This window comes from Nomascus leucogenys, chromosome 22a, assembly GCF_006542625.1.
Source record: "Nomascus leucogenys isolate Asia chromosome 22a, Asia_NLE_v1, whole genome shotgun sequence".
NCBI lineage: Eukaryota > Metazoa > Chordata > Mammalia > Primates > Hylobatidae > Nomascus > Nomascus leucogenys.
In genome coordinates, this window is record NC_044402.1 from 13,136,711 (window position 1) to 13,155,898 (window position 19,188).

General features: G+C 46.7%; 1 protein-coding gene across 2 annotated transcripts in view; it reads right to left on the reverse strand.

The window, feature by feature from the left end:
• RIN3 (Ras and Rab interactor 3) overlaps window positions 1-19,188 on the reverse strand; it is a 174,148-nt gene that overhangs the window by 68,571 nt on the left and 86,389 nt on the right. For both annotated transcript variants that reach the window (XM_030803908.1, XM_030803909.1), the window contains exon 4: window positions 3,887-3,959. In XM_030803908.1, the coding sequence (XP_030659768.1) occupies window positions 3,887-3,959 (73 nt within the window). The remainder of the gene's footprint in view (window positions 1-3,886; window positions 3,960-19,188) is intronic.

Here is a 19,188-nt window from a genome sequence, read left to right on the forward strand (position 1 = left end):
GTGTGTGTGTTTTTTTGTAAAAGGTTATAAAAGGTTTTTACTTCTTTAAAATTTCTGAGTCATTTTGGCAAAATAAATAATTTATGGTACTCTGGAATTCCAAAATCAAACTTCAGTTTCAAAATTGTCTTTCCTAATGCCTGATTTTTTGGATGGATCAGAGGGCCCCTGAAAACATCCAGAAAGGAGGTAAACAGGATTATTTGACATGTTTAGGTACATGAGATTGCCAAAATGATGTTCGATCTTTAGGTTATATTTTTGTGAATAATACTAATATGTGTTACAAAATTGTATGGGATTTCTAAAGTGTTAATATCTAAGTATACACTATCAATTATAATTATGATTATTATACCAAGTTATTATAAACCACAAAAAAACAAATTTTCTTGTCAGTGCTATGTACCTAATTTGGAAAAACAACTAGTATCCAAAATAATATAAGTCTAATGTTAATTAAGCATGGCCTCGTGGAGAACCAGGATGGCCACCTTGTCCTTCCTAAGTCCTTAAAGCTTTTATTATTAAGAGTTTTGCATTCCATGACTCAACATGGAAAAGATAAAATGATCCAAATTGAATACATTGATGTAGTGACTTATAAATTACTAAAATAGTTTATAACCAATGTTTGATGCCATATTCCTGGGAAAACAATTAAAGCTTCAGGTACAATTAGTCACCTGGTAGGCCACTTAAACATTTTACAAAGGGATTTCATTCAATTGTTATTTTCAATGCATGTGTTCTGGTTGTATAAAAGCTTTCCCATGCGAGACAGCTGATGTTATAACAGTAGATTATTAGTCTATAGTGTATTTTCACCAGGTAAAAAAGCTTTTTATAGTTTAGATCTTCTGAGAACATCAGAGAAAGACTGTCCTTGCCATCCACATTGCAACAAAACTTCGGGACCTGGAACTTTGGGTTCATAATCTCAAAACTGTGAAGGGTCCCTCCATACTCTTGGAACTGTATACCCATTGGAACCCTCAGGGTAAGGCTAACCAGGGGGATTTCTCCCCAGAAGAGGATGGCATCCTTGATGTGAACAGCTTTTCCCAAGTTCACAGATTAAGGCCTCCACTATCATGAAACTCTTATCTTTGAATATTTTCCCTTGCTTATGCCTCTATGAACAATAGAAGTGGAAAAGGGGTCTGTTTTGTGCACTTATGGGGTGTACTTTTATGCGCGAAGGAGTTTGCAGCCAGCCTTATACATGAAGAACCTTATACTTTGATGGATAAAGGATAAAGGCCCAATGCAGGTTAAAAAAACTTTAATGGTACCTCATTATGGTTGCCTCATAATCAGTCAGAAACAAAACATTGGTTCATTCCTCTTAACCCACATCACGGGTTAAAGATATCATTGCCAGGAGGCCTTCACTCTTCTAGAAGGCCATAATTTATTAGGTCCTTTTTCCATGTTTTAAAGTAAAAGAAGCAGTGATTAGCAATATATCCCTTATGACAGGCTCTACAGCACATTCTACTGTAAAGGCTACAGTTACACAACAGACTTTAAATTTTCTTGTGAAAGTTATGATAGAATTGGCTGAACAAAGACATATCTGTGCAGGTGCTGGCACATGTGGCCTACGGAGAAATACACCAAATGAAGATTATAGAAATTCAGAGCTAGGGGATTAACAAAGAAACTGCTTAGTTAAGTCATTCTTTGGTCTCTTTGATTTTAGGAGGTTTGGCTTGTGGGGACCTTGGGTAAGGAGCATACTCCAATTTCTTACTATTATCCTCCCAATAGTCATAGTGATAGTCACCCTGTTGGGCTGTATTCTCTCAAAGGTTTTAAATGCTTGCATGCAGCCATCTCTAGAATGTCATATGGTCTCTCTCCAACTGGAATAACAGGAGCTGAAAGAAATATGTGACCATGAGGACACCATAACCTATGAATGATGGGCTAAGTAAGACCAGAAACCCAAAATGATGGTAACAGAGAGCGGCACTAGGCCCTAAGTTTTGATCACATTCTCACCTAAGTGAGAACCTGACCAAAAAGGGGAAATTTTTTATTTATTTTGGTTTTTTTTTTTTGAGATGGAGTTTTGCTCTTGTTGCCCAGGCTGGGGTGCAATGGTACAATCTTGGTTCACTGCAACCTCTGCCTCCCAGGTTAAAGCAATTCTCCTGTTTCAGCCACCTGAGTAGCTAGGATTACAGGCGCCCGCCACTATGCCCAGCTAATTTTTGGTATTTTTAGTAGAGATGGGGTTTCGCCATGTTGGCCAGGCTGGTCTCGAACTCCTGACCTCAAGTGATCCACCTGCCTCGGCCTCCCAAAGTGCTGGGATTACAGGTGTGGGCCACCGTGCCTGGCCAGGAACTTGTTAAACAAAATTCTGGGAGGCCATTGTTTTGGACTAAGCTCATGCACTAGGCCCCAACAAACCAAACCAAAATGGTGTCGTTTGTGCTAAGACTTTAAGGAAACACATAGATTTTAGAACAGACCAGGTTTTCTTCTTTTCTCCTGCAAATCTCTGTAACAAACATTCTTGACAGCATAGGTATCCACCCCCTGAAGTTGCCATTAAATCTTTTAACCAAATTCATTTCCTCTCACATAGAGACCATCAAGCTTCAGATGAACAGGCAACAAAGGTTCCAGCCAGTTGCAGGTGAAGACACCAACCCTGGCCATCAAGAAGCTACCCTGCCTCCACTAGACAGAGCAGGGTGAGAGTTCCTTGATCCCCAATAGGTAGGGACTACACCCCAAGCCAGCATGAAGCAGTTACAGAAAAAAAAAGACCATTGGTCCCTCTGCCTCCTATAAAGATTTATGGGGATCACCTCTCTCAGGGAAGAGATGAGGCAGGAAAATAGGGTCTGGAGGCAGGGAACATAAGGATGATTCACACTTCAGTTATAACAGGAAATATCCTCTCCATACAGTGTAGGCCAAGTAAAAGACTTCGTAACTTTACTTCATCCTCTTCATTTGCATAGGGTGTACCCCAAGTAACCAGCGGAACCCTCTAGAGGGTATTTAATATTCCCAAAATTCTGTAACGGTGCCCTTGAGGCCCTATGCTTGGGCCTGCTCCCACACTGTGGAGTGTACTTTCATTTTCAATAAACCCCTTCATTCCTTCCTTGCTTTGTGCGTTTTGTCCAATTTTCTGTTCAAGACACCAAGAACCTGGACACCCTCCACCGGTGACATTAACAGCCTCACTTTTCCTGCCCATCTGGACTCAGGAGGGTCCTGGTAGGTGGGGAGGGGTGCTCTAGGTAGAGCATGGTTTTCTTCAGAGGCAGCAGGGGTTGTGGGCCTGGAGCCCACTGCTGGACCCCAACACATACCACCCCATTTCTACCCAGCCCTTGTCAAGGTCCCGTAGCTTAAGTCATTGACTTATGGCACCAAAGTGTATTTTTAAATTCTTACTGACCCAAAACCAGTTATGAATAAACAGGCAGTTCTCAGGGTGGTTAGCAGACACCCGCTCCACCCAGCAGCTGCTTAGTAATCATAAGCTACCTCCCATGAAGGGGGATCAGCCCCTGTTGCTGCCCCTACAGGAAGTTTCTTCTAGAACTCCTGCAATGGGAGGCCTGGTCCACGCAGGACTCCAGGCTGTCCTTGAAGCTGGAAACACAGGAAGCCGGGAGACAGGCAGTGAGCCAGAGGGGCAGGTGTGGAAGGGAGGGGCTCTTATCAGATAGTGTGAGAAAGCCTCAGAGCCAACACGTCCCCTGTGGTTCCCAGAGGGGCCTGTGCCCTCTCTCTGCATCCTCTGGGCCGCACCCCTCCCTCTGGGGCTTCCCTGTGAAGTCCCCTACACCCACCCAGGGTTGCATGTGATGTTTGCTGCAACCAGAAAACCTCCTGCAGGGCCGGGTCTACTCACCTACTGACACAGTAGAATGCAATCAGTCTGAAGATGTCCTCAAACACAAGAGCCGAGCCTTCCAGGTACAATACTGGGGAGAGACAAGGAGGGACCTGGGTGAGGTGAGTATCCTGCCAAGGAAATGGGGGAAGGAGGTGGCAGGGACGGGGTCGGGGGCGTGCCTGCCGCACTCATTCTGGGTCCCACGCTGGGCTGCATGCGGCCCCCATACACATCAGCTGCCAGCTGGACCTTAGGTAAGTGAGAAATGGAATTCCTTGTCAATCCACTGAGATTTCAGGGTATTACCTACTTGTATTAGTCCATTTTCACGCTGCTGATAAAGACATACCTGGGCCAGGTACAGTGGCTCATGCTTGTAATCCTAGAACTTTGGGAGGCCGAGATGGGCGAATCACAAGGTCAGGAGTTCAAGACCAGCCTGGCCAACATGGTGAAATCTGTCTCTACTAAAAATACAAAAAATTAGCCGGCATGGTGGCAGGCACCTGTAATCCCAGCTACTTGGGAGGCTGAGGCAGGAGAATCACTTGAACCCGGGAGGCAGAGGTTGCAGAGAGCCGAGACCCCACCACAGCATTTTGCCTGGGCAACAGAGTGAGATTCTGTCTCAAAAAAAAAAAAAAAAAAAAAAAAAAGACATACCGGAGACTGGATAATTTATTAAAAAAAGAGGTTTAATGGACTCACAGTTCTACGTGGCTGGTGAGGCCTCATAATTATGGTGGAAGGCAAAAGGCACGTCTTAATGGTGGCAGACAGAGAATGACAGCCAAGCGAAAGGGGTTTCCCCTTATAAAGCCATCAGATCTCGTGAGCCTTATTCACTACCAGGAGAACAGTATGGGGGAAACCGCCCCCGTGATTCAATTATCTCCCACCAGGTCCCTCCCACAACTCGTGGGAATTATGGGAGCTATAATTCAAGATGAGATTTAGGTGAGGACACAGCCAAACCATATCACTATTAGGATAGCTGGTGTTAATATACACTCATCATTTTTGACAAAATAACACAGAAGGTTCTAGACTGTAAATGCAGAATTAAACATTTAATAGATCACAGTCATCCCAAGCAACAGTCTTAGAATTTGGCAATTCTGAGGCCCAGGAGAGGCCAGGAGGAAGGGTGTTGCCGAGTTCTGCCTCAGCTTCCAGGAGGAACATGGGTCTGGGGCACTGAAGTGGGGCCACTGGCCTGTCACCCAGATCTCCAGGGCCTCTCAGAACCTAACCTGATTGGCTGCACAGCTCACCCAAGGGCAAGGGCTACCCTGATGTTTTACAGCTCTGGCAAGGAAGAGGGATCAAAGCATTTGTTCAAAATCCATGCCAAGGTGGATGGGGCTCCTCGGAGGGGCAGGGTGCCAGGATGCCACCGTCAGTGCCTGCAGCTGGGGCCAGACTGACCAGCGGAGAACATGGCACCATGCTCTGCCCTGCTTGGGAGAGCCAGGGCGAAGGGCTCAGAGAGGCTCAGCACGTTGTTGTAGGTCCCACTGTTCATCAGTGCCCCACAGGCACCTGCCCCACAACTCTTGACTCATCCTTACACTCAAATGGTCATGCTCCCTGCACGTGGGAGCCCCACATGAGTGCTCTCTGGCTCCAGAGGGGCCAGGAAATACGTGTATGTCCCACTGTGGTCCTGGTCTCCCGAGGTTCTAGTTTCCATGTGATGGAGAGGGAAGGCAGGACCCAGCTTCCAGGTCTGGCTCTGAGCCTGGAACAGACAATGAGGCCTAGAGTGCACCCTTTCCCCCCTCAGTGCCTCTGTCCTTCCACCTGTAAAGGGAAAGGAGCTCTTCCCTAAAGCCACACGCACATAGGTGACATTAGTTTGTGGACCTGTTTTCAAAGCCCAGGACAGCACTCCACAGCCTTAGAGGTCTGTGAGATGCTTATAGTGATATGTGAACCAACATGTTGTGTTCGATTAGCTTCATTTTTTATATTTGCCTTCTTTCTGCATATCAAACACTGTTCTTTTTTTTTTTTTTTTTGAGACGGAGTCTTGCTCTTTCCCCCAGGCTGGAGTGCAGTGGCGCCATCTCGGCTCACTGCAAGCTCCGCCTCCCAGGTTCACGCCATTCTCCTGCCTCAGCCTCCCGAGTAGCTGGGACTACAGGCGCCCGCCACCACGCCTGGCTAATTTTTTGTATTTTTAGTAGAGACGGGGTTTCACCGTGTTAGCCAGGATGGTCTCGATCTCTTGACCTCGTGATCCGCCCACCTCGGCCTCCCAAAGTGTTGGGATTACAGGCTTGAGCCACCGCGCCCGGCCAACACTGTTCTTAACAGTTCACATAATTAAAAAAATTATATTTGTCTATGGCAAGGAGATAGAGACAAAATTTTAAAAGATAATTTAAATAAAATATTAACTAGATGGTGGTACAGGAGGTATTTGGAGGATGCCTACAAATGACTTAAGTCTGAGAGACCCTAGCTGGTGGTGTTGGAATTCACAGGATGCCCCAGGCGTCCCAGTGCCACCTAGTGCCCGCATCTGGTGCATTGCCAACTCCTTCCACAAGGGGCAGCACAGGTGTGGCCAAGGGAGGCTGGGGCCAAAAGACTTCTGGCAGCAGGGAGGGGAGACAGAGGTTCCATCTGTAAGATGGGAAGGGAAGGAAGGACCTTCCTCAGGAATGCCTGGAGTGGGTTAATGGTAATACACACAAAAAGCCCAGCCTACATACCAGGCACACTCAACAATCAGCAGCTTTCCTTCCCACTGAGGCACGGCCTGATCTTTGCAGAACACAGATAAACTTTGAAGACAAAGTCAGTCACGCCCCCTTCTGTGCCCCCTGGCACTTTACACAAAGCCCTGGACTCCCTTCCTGAAACAGCATCCTTACAAGGCTTTGGTATCTAGTCCACTTGCTGGGTTAGCTGCTAGTGCAGGAACTAGGGCTTATTCACTTTGGCAGCCAGGGCCCAACACGGTGCTAGGCGCAGAGGCCCAATTACTGTTTTACTGCTAAAACCCCAGATTTGTAAAATCATAAGTAATTCTTAAGGTTCATGCTTGTTTCTTTGCAATTAAACCTCTCCCCTGGCCCCAGCCCCTGCCCTTTCTGCCACCTTTCCATTCCTGACTATGCAAACAGCATCCCTTCACACGAAGGGATGGCCACACACGGGGAGACCCTGCACGCTGGGGCAGGGTTTGGTCCATCTTTGAGTCTCCCTTAACATCCAGCACAGTGCAGGGGAGACTGATAAATGTTTACTAAAAGTCTGTCTGGAAAAGACACCCTAGAGGGGTAAAGGCCACAGGGGCATCATGGACAGGGTCTTAGACCTCTTACCATGTGGGTGATCGCCCTTCCCTCTAGGGCCCCAAAGGGACACCTCGGACTTGAGGAAGTCCCAACAAACAGCCTCGAACCTTTCTAGAACAAAGGTGAGTGCAGATTGGCACAAGACAAACAATCCTTTGTTCTGACCGGTGGTGGGCTTAGCTTCTAGACTGCCCCCTGTCCTGTACTGCACTGGCTGGGTGTCTTGCCTGTGGGTTCCCAGGCCACACCACCTGCACGTGAGCATGTTCCGAGGTTGTTGCTTCTCCTCTCTGTGCCTCAGTTTCTTCACCTATAAAATAGGTGATATGGTTTGGATCTGTGTCCCCACCCAAATCTCAAGTGCGATTGTAATCCCCTGTGTTGGAGGTGGGGCCTGGTGGGAGGTGATGGGATCATGAGGGTGGGTCCTTCGTGAATGGTTTAGCACCACCCCCTTGGTGCTGTTCTCTGATAGAGTTCTCATGAGATTTGCTTGTTTAAAAGTGTGTGGCCCCTGCCCCCCACCTTGCTCTGCTCCCACCATGTGAGGCACCTTGTTCCCCCTTTCCCTTAAACCGTGATTGTAAGTTTCCTGAGGCCTCCTCAGAAGCTGAGCAGATACCAGCATCATGCTTCCTGTACAGCCTGCAGAACTATAGCCAATTAAACTTCTTTTCTTATAAATTACCCAGTCCCTTTCTTTATAGCAATGCAAGAACAGACGAACACAACAGGGGTAGTAAAGTACCCGCCTGTTGAGGATTGACTTGTGTTCCTGCAAAAGATATGTGAATGTGATACATGTGAATACGTGTGAATCTCTAATACATGTGAATGTGACCTTATTTGGTAAGAGTCTTTGTAGATGTAACCAAGCTGACCTCATACTGCATGAGAGTGGGCCCTAAATCCAATGGCTGGTGTCCTCATAAGAAGGCCATGTGATGGGCTGGGTGCGATGGCTCACGCATATAATCCAAGCACTTTGGGAGGCCGAGGCAGGTGGATCACCTGAGGTCAGGAGTTTGAGACCAGACTGGCCAACATGGTCAAACCTGTCTCTACTAGAAATAAAAAAAATTAGCCAGGAGTGGTAGCTGGTGCCTCCGGGGGCTGAGGCATGAGAATCGCTTGAACCCGGGAGGCAGAGGTGAGACCGTGCCACTGCACTCCAGCCTGGGGGATAGAGCGAGACTCTGTCTCCAAAACAAAGAAGGCCATGTGAGGGCACGGGACATAGACCCAGCAAGGGGAATGCCATGGGAAGCTGGAGATGGAGATTACAGTGATGCAAGGAATGCCAGCCAAGGAATGCCAAAGATTGGCAGCAACCACCGGAATCCAGGAGGAAGGCATGGAACAGATGCTTCCGCAGTCTCCAGAAGGAACCAAGCCTGTCCACACCTTGATTCCAATTTCTGGCCTCCAGAACTGTGAGAGAATGAGTTTATGTTGTTCTAAGCCTCCCAGTTTGTGTAATTTGCAGTGGCAGCCATAAGAAGCGACTACATCACCTCATAAACATCACTGTGAGCATGAAATAAATTACGCCATGGGAGTGGCTCGGAACAGTGCCCGTGTGTTCAGTCAATGGGAATATTACTAAACTGTCATTTTACACATGCAAGGCAATGTGGTGTGAGGCAGGGGTGCAGGGAAAGGGTTTTGTGGACCCACTGGGTCTCATTTCCTATTGCTCCTCAACAGAAACTCTGTCTGTTGGCTGGGCGTTTTCTTCCCTCTCTCCTGTTCCTACAGTCCTCACTCCCACCTCCTTGCCCCTGCTCATGCTGTTTGTCCTGTGCAGAGAATCCCTGCACCTCCAGAGTCCAGCTCTAGATCCACCTTCTACCCCAAAGCCTTTGTTTCCCAGGGATTCCACCCTCTCCCATCGGAAAGCCACACACAGGGTACGCTGCCCAAAATGCCCATCAGGGAAATGCCACCTGTGTGTTTTACTGTGAGTGAGAGGCAGGGGCTCTTGGACTACAGCTGGGGCAGGAACGGTCTCACTTTTCCCTGTCCCCTGCCCTGAGCCCAACACCATGCCTGCCACACAGTGAGGACCTGTAAAGAACAGTCGGGCGAAAGGGGCCTTCAGGTGTTAAGATCCAGAGCGGGCCAAATAAACAGGGACAGAAAGGATATTAGCGGTTGCTTAGGGCTGGGGGTAGGGGGAGATAGGGGGATGCTAGCTAAACGGTATGGGCTTCATTCATTCTTTCTTTTTATAATGGTAAACTATAAATTACACACAATTTAGCATTTTAACCATTTTTAAGTGTACAGTTCAGTGGCATTGAGTACATTCACACTGTTATGCAACACAAGGTTTCTTTTTGAGGTGATGAAATGTTCTTAATTGTGATGATGGTTGCACAACTCTGTGATACACTAAAAGCCATTGAATTGTATACTTTAAATTGCTGAATTGTATGATATTTAATACTTAATTTTTTTTTCTGCCAGCGCCTTGATCTTGGAAGATATTGAATACATTAAATAAACACATCTGAATAAAGCTGTTATCTAGTAAAAAGATATTGATACATTAAATAAATACATCTGAATAAAGCTGTTATTAAAACCAGAAACATTCACACACACACACACACACACACAGACTGAATTTCACTTCCTGCATTCTGTTTTCCTGCGACTTTTTATAATGAGCGTATACGACTTCTATAAGCAGAGACATAGTCAAGATTTTTCTCTAAAGGCCATTGGTTTCCAGTGTCCTCTCAGCTCATGCTGCTTTCAGTAGCAGCTCAAAACCCTACTAACACAGCTGAAAAGCCCCCATGCCACCTACTGCCCAGGAGACCACATCACCCATGAACCTGCCAAGACAGATCTGATAGAGCCTCAGGCCGACCAGCACCCGCTTCTGCCCTGGGCAGGGAGCCGGCCAGCCTGCTCCTCCCAACAAAATTGCCAGCTCCAGCAGTTCCTGAGACTTGTCACACTGAGTACATTCTTCCATATCCCTCAACAAAAGCCTCAGGGGAAACATACCAGACCCTGTGTAAACAAGAGGTGAGCTGTGAGAACAGGCACCACGCAGCCGAACCCAGTGCGCTCCAAGGTGACAGCAGGTGACAACAATCAGACTTTGCCCTGGCTCAGAAGAAAGGAAGCCTTTCACCAGTGACTCACCCTCAAGGCTGGGTCGGGGCAGGTAGAGATGCTGGGTACACACATGCCAGCCCAGCTCCTGGCACTCACAATCTCAACATCAAAATGGAACATCCATGAAGAACTGAAAGCGATTAGGTGTTTTTGTTTTTAAAGAGGTTCAGGTTTTCAGGAATGGAAAACTATATATCATATGTTCTTACTTATAAGTGGGAGCTAAGCTATGAGGATGCAAAGGCATAAGAGTGATAGAATGGACTTTGGAGAGTTGGGTGGGAAAGCTGCATGTGGGGTGAGGGATAAAAGACTACATGTTGAGTAGAGTGTATACTGCTCAGGTGATAAGTGTACCAAAATCTCAGAAATCATCACTAAAGAACTTATCCATGTAACCAAAACCCACTTGTACCCCCAAATTAAAATAAATAAATTTTTTTAATGCAAGTTTTTTGTATAATTTAATAAACAACTTTAAAAATGCTAAGAAAGAGAAGCTGGGCATGGTGGCTTACGCCTGTAATCCTAGCACTTTGGGAGGCTGAGGCAAGCAGATCAGTTGAGGTCAGGAGTTCGAGATCAGCCTGGCCAGCATGGTGAAACCCCGTCTCTATCAAAAATACAAAAATTAGCTGGGCGTTGTGGCAGGTGCCTGTAATCCCAGCTACTCAAGAGGCTGAGGCAGGAGGATCATTTGAACCCAGGAGACAGAGGTTGTAGTGAGCCAAGATCTTGCCACTGCACTCCAGCCTGGGCAACAGAGAGAGACTCTGTCTCAAAAAACAAATGCTAAAAAAGAGAGAGAGAAATTCAGTTTTATTATTCAGTAATGCAAATGAACTGTCAAGAGCAGAGACTGCGTGTGCATCTTCTGTTTTGCACAGGACCCCCAGCATATACCATGGTGGTTGGTACATTGCCAGTTCTCAAGTATTTATTTAATTATTAAAATAAATAACTGTATTCATAAAATGGTTTATTTTGGAATGCTTATAGATTCACGAGAAGTTGCAAATAAATGAATAGGGAAGTCCTGTGTACCCTTCACCCAGTTCCCCCCAGTGGTAACATGGGTCACAATGTCAAAACCCAGAAATTGACCTCGATGCAATCCCCAGATGCCATTCAGATGTCAGCAGTTTTATATGTATTCATTTGTGTGTGTGTGTGTTTGTATAGTATTAGATAATTTTATCACATAGGTAGCTTTGTGCAGTCACCACAATCAAGATATTTAGCTCATCCAACACCACAGAGCTCCCTTGTGCTATCCCTTCATAGCCACATCTACCCCCTCCCCATCACTAGGCCTGACAACTAATCTGTTCCAGTCCTTTATGATCGAATTATTTCACAAATGTCATATAAGTTGAATCACAAAGTATATATCTTTTGAAGACTGGCTTTTTTCAATGTAACTTCCTTGAGGTTCATCCAAGTTGTTTCGTGAATCAATAGTTCATTGCCTTTTATTGCTGAGTAATATTCTGTAGCACGGATGTAGCATGGGTTTGTTTAGCCATTCATCCACTGAAGGACATTTGGATGGTTTCCAGTTTTTAGTTACTATGCATGAAACTGCTGTAAACATTGGCATACAAGTTTCTGTGTGAAAAAATGTGTTTTCATTTCTCTGGGATATATGCCCAAGAGTGAAATTGCTGGGTCATGTGGTAAGGCCATCTGTAGTTTCCTATCCTTTTTTGGGGAAGGGGTCTTACTCTGTCGCCCAGGCTGGAGTTTAGTAGTGCCATCACGGCTCACTGCAACCTCAACCTCCCAAGCTCAAGTGATCCTCAGCTTCCCGAGTATCTGGGACCACAGGCATGCACCACCACACCCAGCTAATTTTTAAATTTTTTGTAGAGATGGGGAACTCCTAGCCTTAAGCAATCCTCCCACCTTGGTCTCCCAAAATGCTGGAATTACCAGCATGAGCTACCATGTCCAGCCTCTAGTTTTCAAAGGAACTGCCAAACTCCTTTCCAGAGAAGCCACACCATTTGACATTCCCACCAACATTGCAGGGGTGATTCAGTTTCTTCCCATCCTCACCAGCCTTTAGTGTTATCCCTACTTTTTATTTTAACCATTCCAATAGGTGAAGAGTGATATCTCATTGTGGTTTTAATTTGCATTTCTCAAATAATTAATGATGTTGAACATCCTTTCATGTGATTGTTTGCTATCTGTGTATCCTGTTTGGTGAAATGTCTGTTCATGTGTTTTGCCCATTTTCTAATTGAATATTTTTCTTTATGGCTGAATAATATTCTACTGTATGGATATATCACATTGTATTTTTCCACTCATCAGTTGATGGACATTTGGGTAGTTTCCACATTTTGGTTACTACGAGTAATGCTGCTATGAACATTTGTGTACAAGTTTTTGTGTGGATATATTTTCACTTCTCTTGGGTATATACCTAGAAGAGGAATTGCTCAGTCATATGGCAATTTTTTATGTTTAAGAAACTGTCAAACTGTTTTCCAAAGTGACAGCACCATTTTATATTCCCATCAGCAATGTATGAGGATTCTAATTTCTCCACGCCCTTGTCAGCACTGGTTATTGTCCAGGTTTTTTATGATAGTCAACCTAGTGGGTGTGAAGTGTATCTCATGGTGGTTTTTTGATTTGCATATCTGATGATTAGTGCTGTTGAGAGTCTTTTCATGTGTTTATTGGTTATTTCCATATATTCTTGGAAAAAATGTCTTCTCAGATCCTTTGCCCATTTTTGATTGGGTTACTTGTCTTTATTTATTTATTTTTTGAGACAGGGTCTTGCTCTGTTACCCAGACTACAATGCAGTGGTGTGATCATGGATCACTGTAGCCTGAACATCCTGGGTTAAGCAATCCTCTCAGCTAAGCCTCAAGTAGCTGGGACTACAGGCATGCACCACCATGCCCAGCTAATTTTTGTTGTTGTTGTTGTTATAGATATGGGGTCTCAGTATGTTGCCCAGGCTGGTCTTGAACTCCTGGGCTCAAGCAATCCTTCCACCTTGTCTTCCCAAAGTGTTGGGATTACAGGTATGAGCCACTGTACCCGGCAGAGAGTTCTTTATATATTCTAGATGCACATTTTTTTTTGTCAGATATGTGATTTGCAAATGTTTTCTCTCATTCTGTAGTTTGTCTTTTTGTCCTCCTTTTTTTTTTTTTTTTTTTTGATACTGGCTCTGGGGTTCCCTCTGCTGCCCAGGCTGGTCCTGAACTCTAGGGTTCAAGGGATGCTCTCACTGCAGCCTCCCAAGTAGCTGATATTACAGGTGCATGCCACTGCATCTGGCCTTGTCTTTTCATCCTCTTAACGGGGTATTTCCAATATTTAAGAATAAAACAGTACTGTCCAAGCTTGTCTGGAAAATAGTAGGCACACAATGGGTGTTATATAAATGATTCAATAGGGCCATTCCCAATCTGCTTTAATTAACGGTCAATTCTTCTCTCTATTGATATCATTAATGAATTGTGGGCCTTTAACCAGTTATTATTCTTATCTAGGCCAAAGTCCTCTCTGTAATTTTATTGACACTATTATTTCCCTTCGTAGATGCTTTCTTCACAGATGGTGCAAAGGTAAATTTCAGATATGCCCACTTTTAATTACTACAAGTTCCCAGCGATTGAGGCTAATGTATTCAACAAATGAAAACTTGTCCTTCATCACATTGGCACTAGAGAAAGAATGCCTATGGACACATGCCTTCATTACAGTCTCATTTATCTTTGCTAACAAATGAAGTGTGAGCGTTTGTTAATCCAAGCCTGATCCTTGCTTTGAGAAGGAACAGATCATGATATGAAAGCATGGAACGAGGATGTACCTTGCCAAGGATCATTATTTTTGAAGTATACACATACTTGTGAAACACAAACCCAATGTTTCATTTTAGCAGACAGCTTTGTTAACCCCAGAGATCCCACTTCTAACACATTTTGATCAACAATAGTTGTTAATAAATTTTCCAGTTCTGACCCCCATTTGAAGGGCTTGGTCAGAGTTTCTCTTTGGCTAGGACATTTTTCATTATGTATTTACTCATCAACAAGGACTTATTGTGCTCATAGTATGTAGAAATGAAGAGCAAATGGGGCGGGGAGTGGTGGCTCGCACCTGTAATCCTAGCACTTTGGGAGGCTGAGGTGGGCGGATCCCTTGAACTCAGGTGTTTGAGAGCAGCCTGGGCAACATGGTGAAACACCATCTCTACCAAAAAATACAAAAATTAGCCAGCCATGGTGGCTCACATCTGCAGTCCCAGCTACCCTGGGAGGCTAAGGCAGGAGGATCGTTTGAGCCTGGGAGGTGGAGGTTGCAAGGAGGTCCAGCCTGGGCAACAGAGGGAGACTCCATCTCAAAAAAAAAAAAAAAAGAAAATGGATAAGGAAATTGAGAGGAAGCCTCACAGTTAGAAGGGTAACAGGGAACCTGCCGGTATATGGGCCCTGGGACCTACCTGTAATTCTTTCTTGGTGGAGAGGGGTGGGTAGAGATTCAAAAACAATCAGCTCATTCTCTTTTGATGATTGAACATTTGGTTGGTAGGGTGAGAGAGATGTCGATTGATTTTATCTAAGGAAAATCTTGCATGCAGAAGGCCTCAATATGCATGCTTATGGAATGAGCACTGGATGGATTACAATGGAGAGATTAGGATTGCCCCAGGAGGAAACTGTCATCCAGGGACACAAGGAAGGCTTGGACACCACCCCTACAGGAGACAGGAGTTTCTGACCTTTCAGAGGGCTCAATGCTTGGAATAAAAAAATGCCCTCATACCTGGCTAGGAGGGGACCTTTGGGAGGGAGGGGCGCCTGCAGGGCCCCATGGGCTGGGGATGGGGAAGTGAGGCCCTTCAGGGCCATGCCCACTCTTCCATGGCCCCCACCCACCTTGGCCAGCCTGTGGGCCATCCTGCAGGCCCCTGCAAGGGGCAGGCTCCTTCCCCATTTTGAAGGACATAGTTACATTTTGGCCAGGGTCTATGGCTGCCCAGCAACACCGCAGTTGCCATGGGAACCACCACTTGGCCAGTTTGTGGCTGAGGTGGAGAAAGGAACGTCTGCTGCCATGACAGGGCTTACTATCCAAAGGCACAATTTTCTGAAACAGATGGAAATTGCTTTGTGTTCCCAGGGGTAGAAGTGGGGAAGATAGCAATTTCTTTGGAGTCCCGGGGACCCGCTGGTTCCAGGCCCAGCCCTGGCACCCACTGGCTTTGAGGTGATGCTAGAGAACCACCCTTTCCTGCCTGAGGAAAGGGCACCGCTAGACCAGGGCTGCCAGCACTGCTGGTACCAGCAGAGGGTAAAAGCTGCCAAAAGTGAGAAGAGCAAACAACCCCATGCCAGCCTGAGTGACTCCTGTGTTCTCTGAGATTCGCTACCATGTAAGGACCACAACACGGCATGGGCAAGCTCTTGTTTTTGCTCCAGGCAGAGTCCAAACCTGGACAGCACAGACTGGGTGCAGGCCCCTGGGTCCACCAACCACATACCATGAGACTCTGAGACTTGCTTTCTCTAAGTGCCAGGTGAGGAGAAGAGTAACTGAGCCCCTCCCACACCTTCTGGGTTGTTGCGCAAAGGCTGAATGCCTCCCCGACAGAGGCTCTGAGTGCAAGACAGCAGCTGCTCCACAAAAGACAGCATAGAGATCTCCAAGATCTGGGCGGGGGGCTGAATGGTGGGGAGGGCAAAGGGTAAGTTAGGGTTCAGGGAGCTGGAAGAGGATGCCGATTGGGCAAATGTGCTGAAAAAAAGCATCCTTTCTCTTTCGCTGGCTGTTACGGATGATCTGGGATGGCACCTTTGCCTCTGGAGCTGGCCCTAGAGCTTGTATGTTTCCAGCCTGCCTGAGTCTCCCTCTGTAAGGCTCCAACACCTGTCCAGTCTGCAGCTCTCAGTGTAAGATCATCCCTCCTTACCCCTGGTCTCCACCCACCAGGGCCCTGGGCCGAGTGCGATGCAGGCTTGCAGTGCAGAGTAGGGCATAGTGAGTTTGCCTGAGTTGGCCTTTGGCTGGAGGCCAATGGGAAAGGGATGGGGAGCACTCAGCAGCCATGGTCAAGCAAGGCCGCTTCCAAATGCCCCAGGTTACAGCCCTGGACAGGGAACCACTGAAAGCCAGAACGGAAGGATTCTAAGGGATAGCTCTGCACCCTCCCCATGGAGATGGGGAAACTGAGGTCCAGAGGTGGCACATCATCAGCTTGAGAGAGGGGATCAGCCCGAGTGCTTTCCAGAGTTGGATTCTAGAGCTCTCTGGAATCCAGATTCTGATTCAATGGCAACTGTCATTGTTTGCCTCCTTCTCCCAAATTCCCAGCACTGGGCTTTGCACAGATTCGAGCCTCCTGAGGAGTCATGGAGGGTTACAGTTCTCAAAGTTTTAATAATAATAATAATAATAATAATAATAATGTCATCTTTCATTTAATAAGTGCTGACTGTGCCAGTCTCTGTACTTCTAATCATCATGATGACTCCATTATCTACCTTTAATAGGTGAGGAAACTGAGGCTCAGGAAGGCTAAGTGACTGGCCCAAGGCTGTGGCCAAGTTGTGACCATGGCCCACCGGCCAGTAGAGCAGGTACCTTTTGTTGAGAGAGGAGGCGCAGGCTGGAGGAAGGATGTCCCAGTGCCTCCTACAGGAATGCAATCGGCATGTTCCTGCCTCACTGTCGGCAGTGATGCCTTTCCTGTGGGCCACCATCTCCCCTGTCTTCGGGCAGTCCCCAGGTGATCCGTTGGTGAGGCCTTCTTGGGCAGAACTTCTGGCCCCTCCCACTGGCCCGAGCACTGGGCAAACAGCCGACTTTACAGCTGATTACAGCACATCATGATTTATTTACAGGCCCAGCTCTGGCCCTGTATGAAGCTTCCAGAGAGCAGAGCCCAGACCTTACTTCTTTCTACCATCCTGGGTCCAGGACCTTGCCTGGACCATCTCGCATGCTTCACGGGGCTCGTCGTTGCTGCAAGCAGCATGTCACGCTGAGGCGACTCCCCACTACATTGTTCATGCTGTAATAAAAGATTCCTTTTTTTGGAATCTGCTCTTCTGTATTGAGCAAGTGCGTAGATGAGGCTTTTTAAAAGTCTGAGAAAAGGAATACAGTGCAAGCGTACAAACTGTCACAATGCAGCCAGCACTTTGTCTGGGAGCTATTTATAGGTTCAGATGCCAAAACAGAAGGGGAGACGTTGGACAGATTTGCAAATTGCCAAGTGTCAGGGAAGGCTAAATAAAGAGAAACCAGGCTGGGGAGATTTTTGGGGGAAGGGGAGGTGGAAGGAGTGGGGGAAGATGCTGGGTAAAGGCGCCGCCCTGGAAAGAGGTGCATGTCGGGGAAAGCAATCCCACCTGCTCCCTGCTTATGCCGCAGGGCCGGGGAGATGTCTGACTGCACCCATTGAGAAAAAAACGCTTTGTTCTCTCTGGGAGCAGAGGGGACGGGGGAAAAGGAGGTGGGTAACACCTTGGTAGTGACAACAGCCCTGAGTGCCACAGAAGGACCTCCAAGAATGTCCAGAAAATACCAGCTTCAACATCAGAATCTTACAAAGTTCACCATCTCCCCTGCAAGTTTGGGAACTTTGATCTGAGGTCTTGGAGAAAGTGACCGCCACTGTGAGACCCAGAGAAGCTCAGTAGCTCACTGAAGGTCACAGAGCTAGGAAGCGGCGAGGCTAGGACGTGGCCTTGGGCGGGTCTGTCTCTGCAGTCTGTGCCATCACCCACCACATGGGGCTGGTGTGGCTCTAGAACCCAGAGAGAATGTGAGCCATGTGTGCAATATCAATTTTCTCATAGCCACATTAGAAATAGTAAACAGAAATGAGTAAAATTAATCCCAATTCTATATTTTATTTAACCCAATATATCCAAAATATTGTCATTTTAAGATATCATAAATATATTAAAAATTACTAATAGGACATTTCACATTTTTTTCATATTAAGTGCTCAAAGTCCAGTGTGTATATTACACTCACGGCTCATCTCAATATACTTGAGCCACATCTCAGGAGCTCACTAGCCACATGTGACCCCTGGCTACCATATTGGGTGGCACAGCCCTAGAGCCATGGTTCTCAATGAGGAGCAAACTGATCCCCCAGGGGGACATTTGGTGATATGTAAAGATACTGTTGATTGTTACAACTCGGAGGGTGATGCTACTGGCATCTAGTGGACAGAGGCCAGGGATGCCGCTAACATTCTCCTATGCCCAAGACAGTCCACACAACAAAGAATGACCCAGCTCCAAATGCCAACAGTGCCGTGTTTCAGACACCCTACTCTAGAGAGAGAACCAGTTTGTGCTCCTCGAGTGAACTGGCAGGAGACCTGGAGTGCCATGGACGCCAACACCTAGCGTGCTGCCCGGCACGTAGTGGGTACCCGAAATCAGTGCTTGGAACTGAATTCAATGGAAGACAGCAAGGCCCATGACTCAGTCTCAGAGGAATCACGCTCCATCCTCTTCACCAGCAGTGCAGAGACACCAAGAGCCAGGAAATGAGTTGTGAAATCAAGAACAAGGGATCAGTCTCAGCGCAACTGATAGTTCACTTGCTTCGAGATGCTACTGATCCATGCTTGTAAATAGCCAGCCTGCTGGGGTCAGGGTGCAGCTTTCTTCCCACTCCCCTTAGGCATCCTGGGGCAGCCCCAGCCCTTGGGACAGGGAGGCCTGCAGCTCCGGGGAGCAGAGTCAAAGAGGGTGCGTGTTAGGGCACTAGATTATGCCCTAACTGCATCCCACAACTACATCCCCTTCTAACTGTGAAGCTTCCTCTCAATTTCCTTATTCATTTTCCTTTTTATCATGTGCCCACACTGCATCCTTCA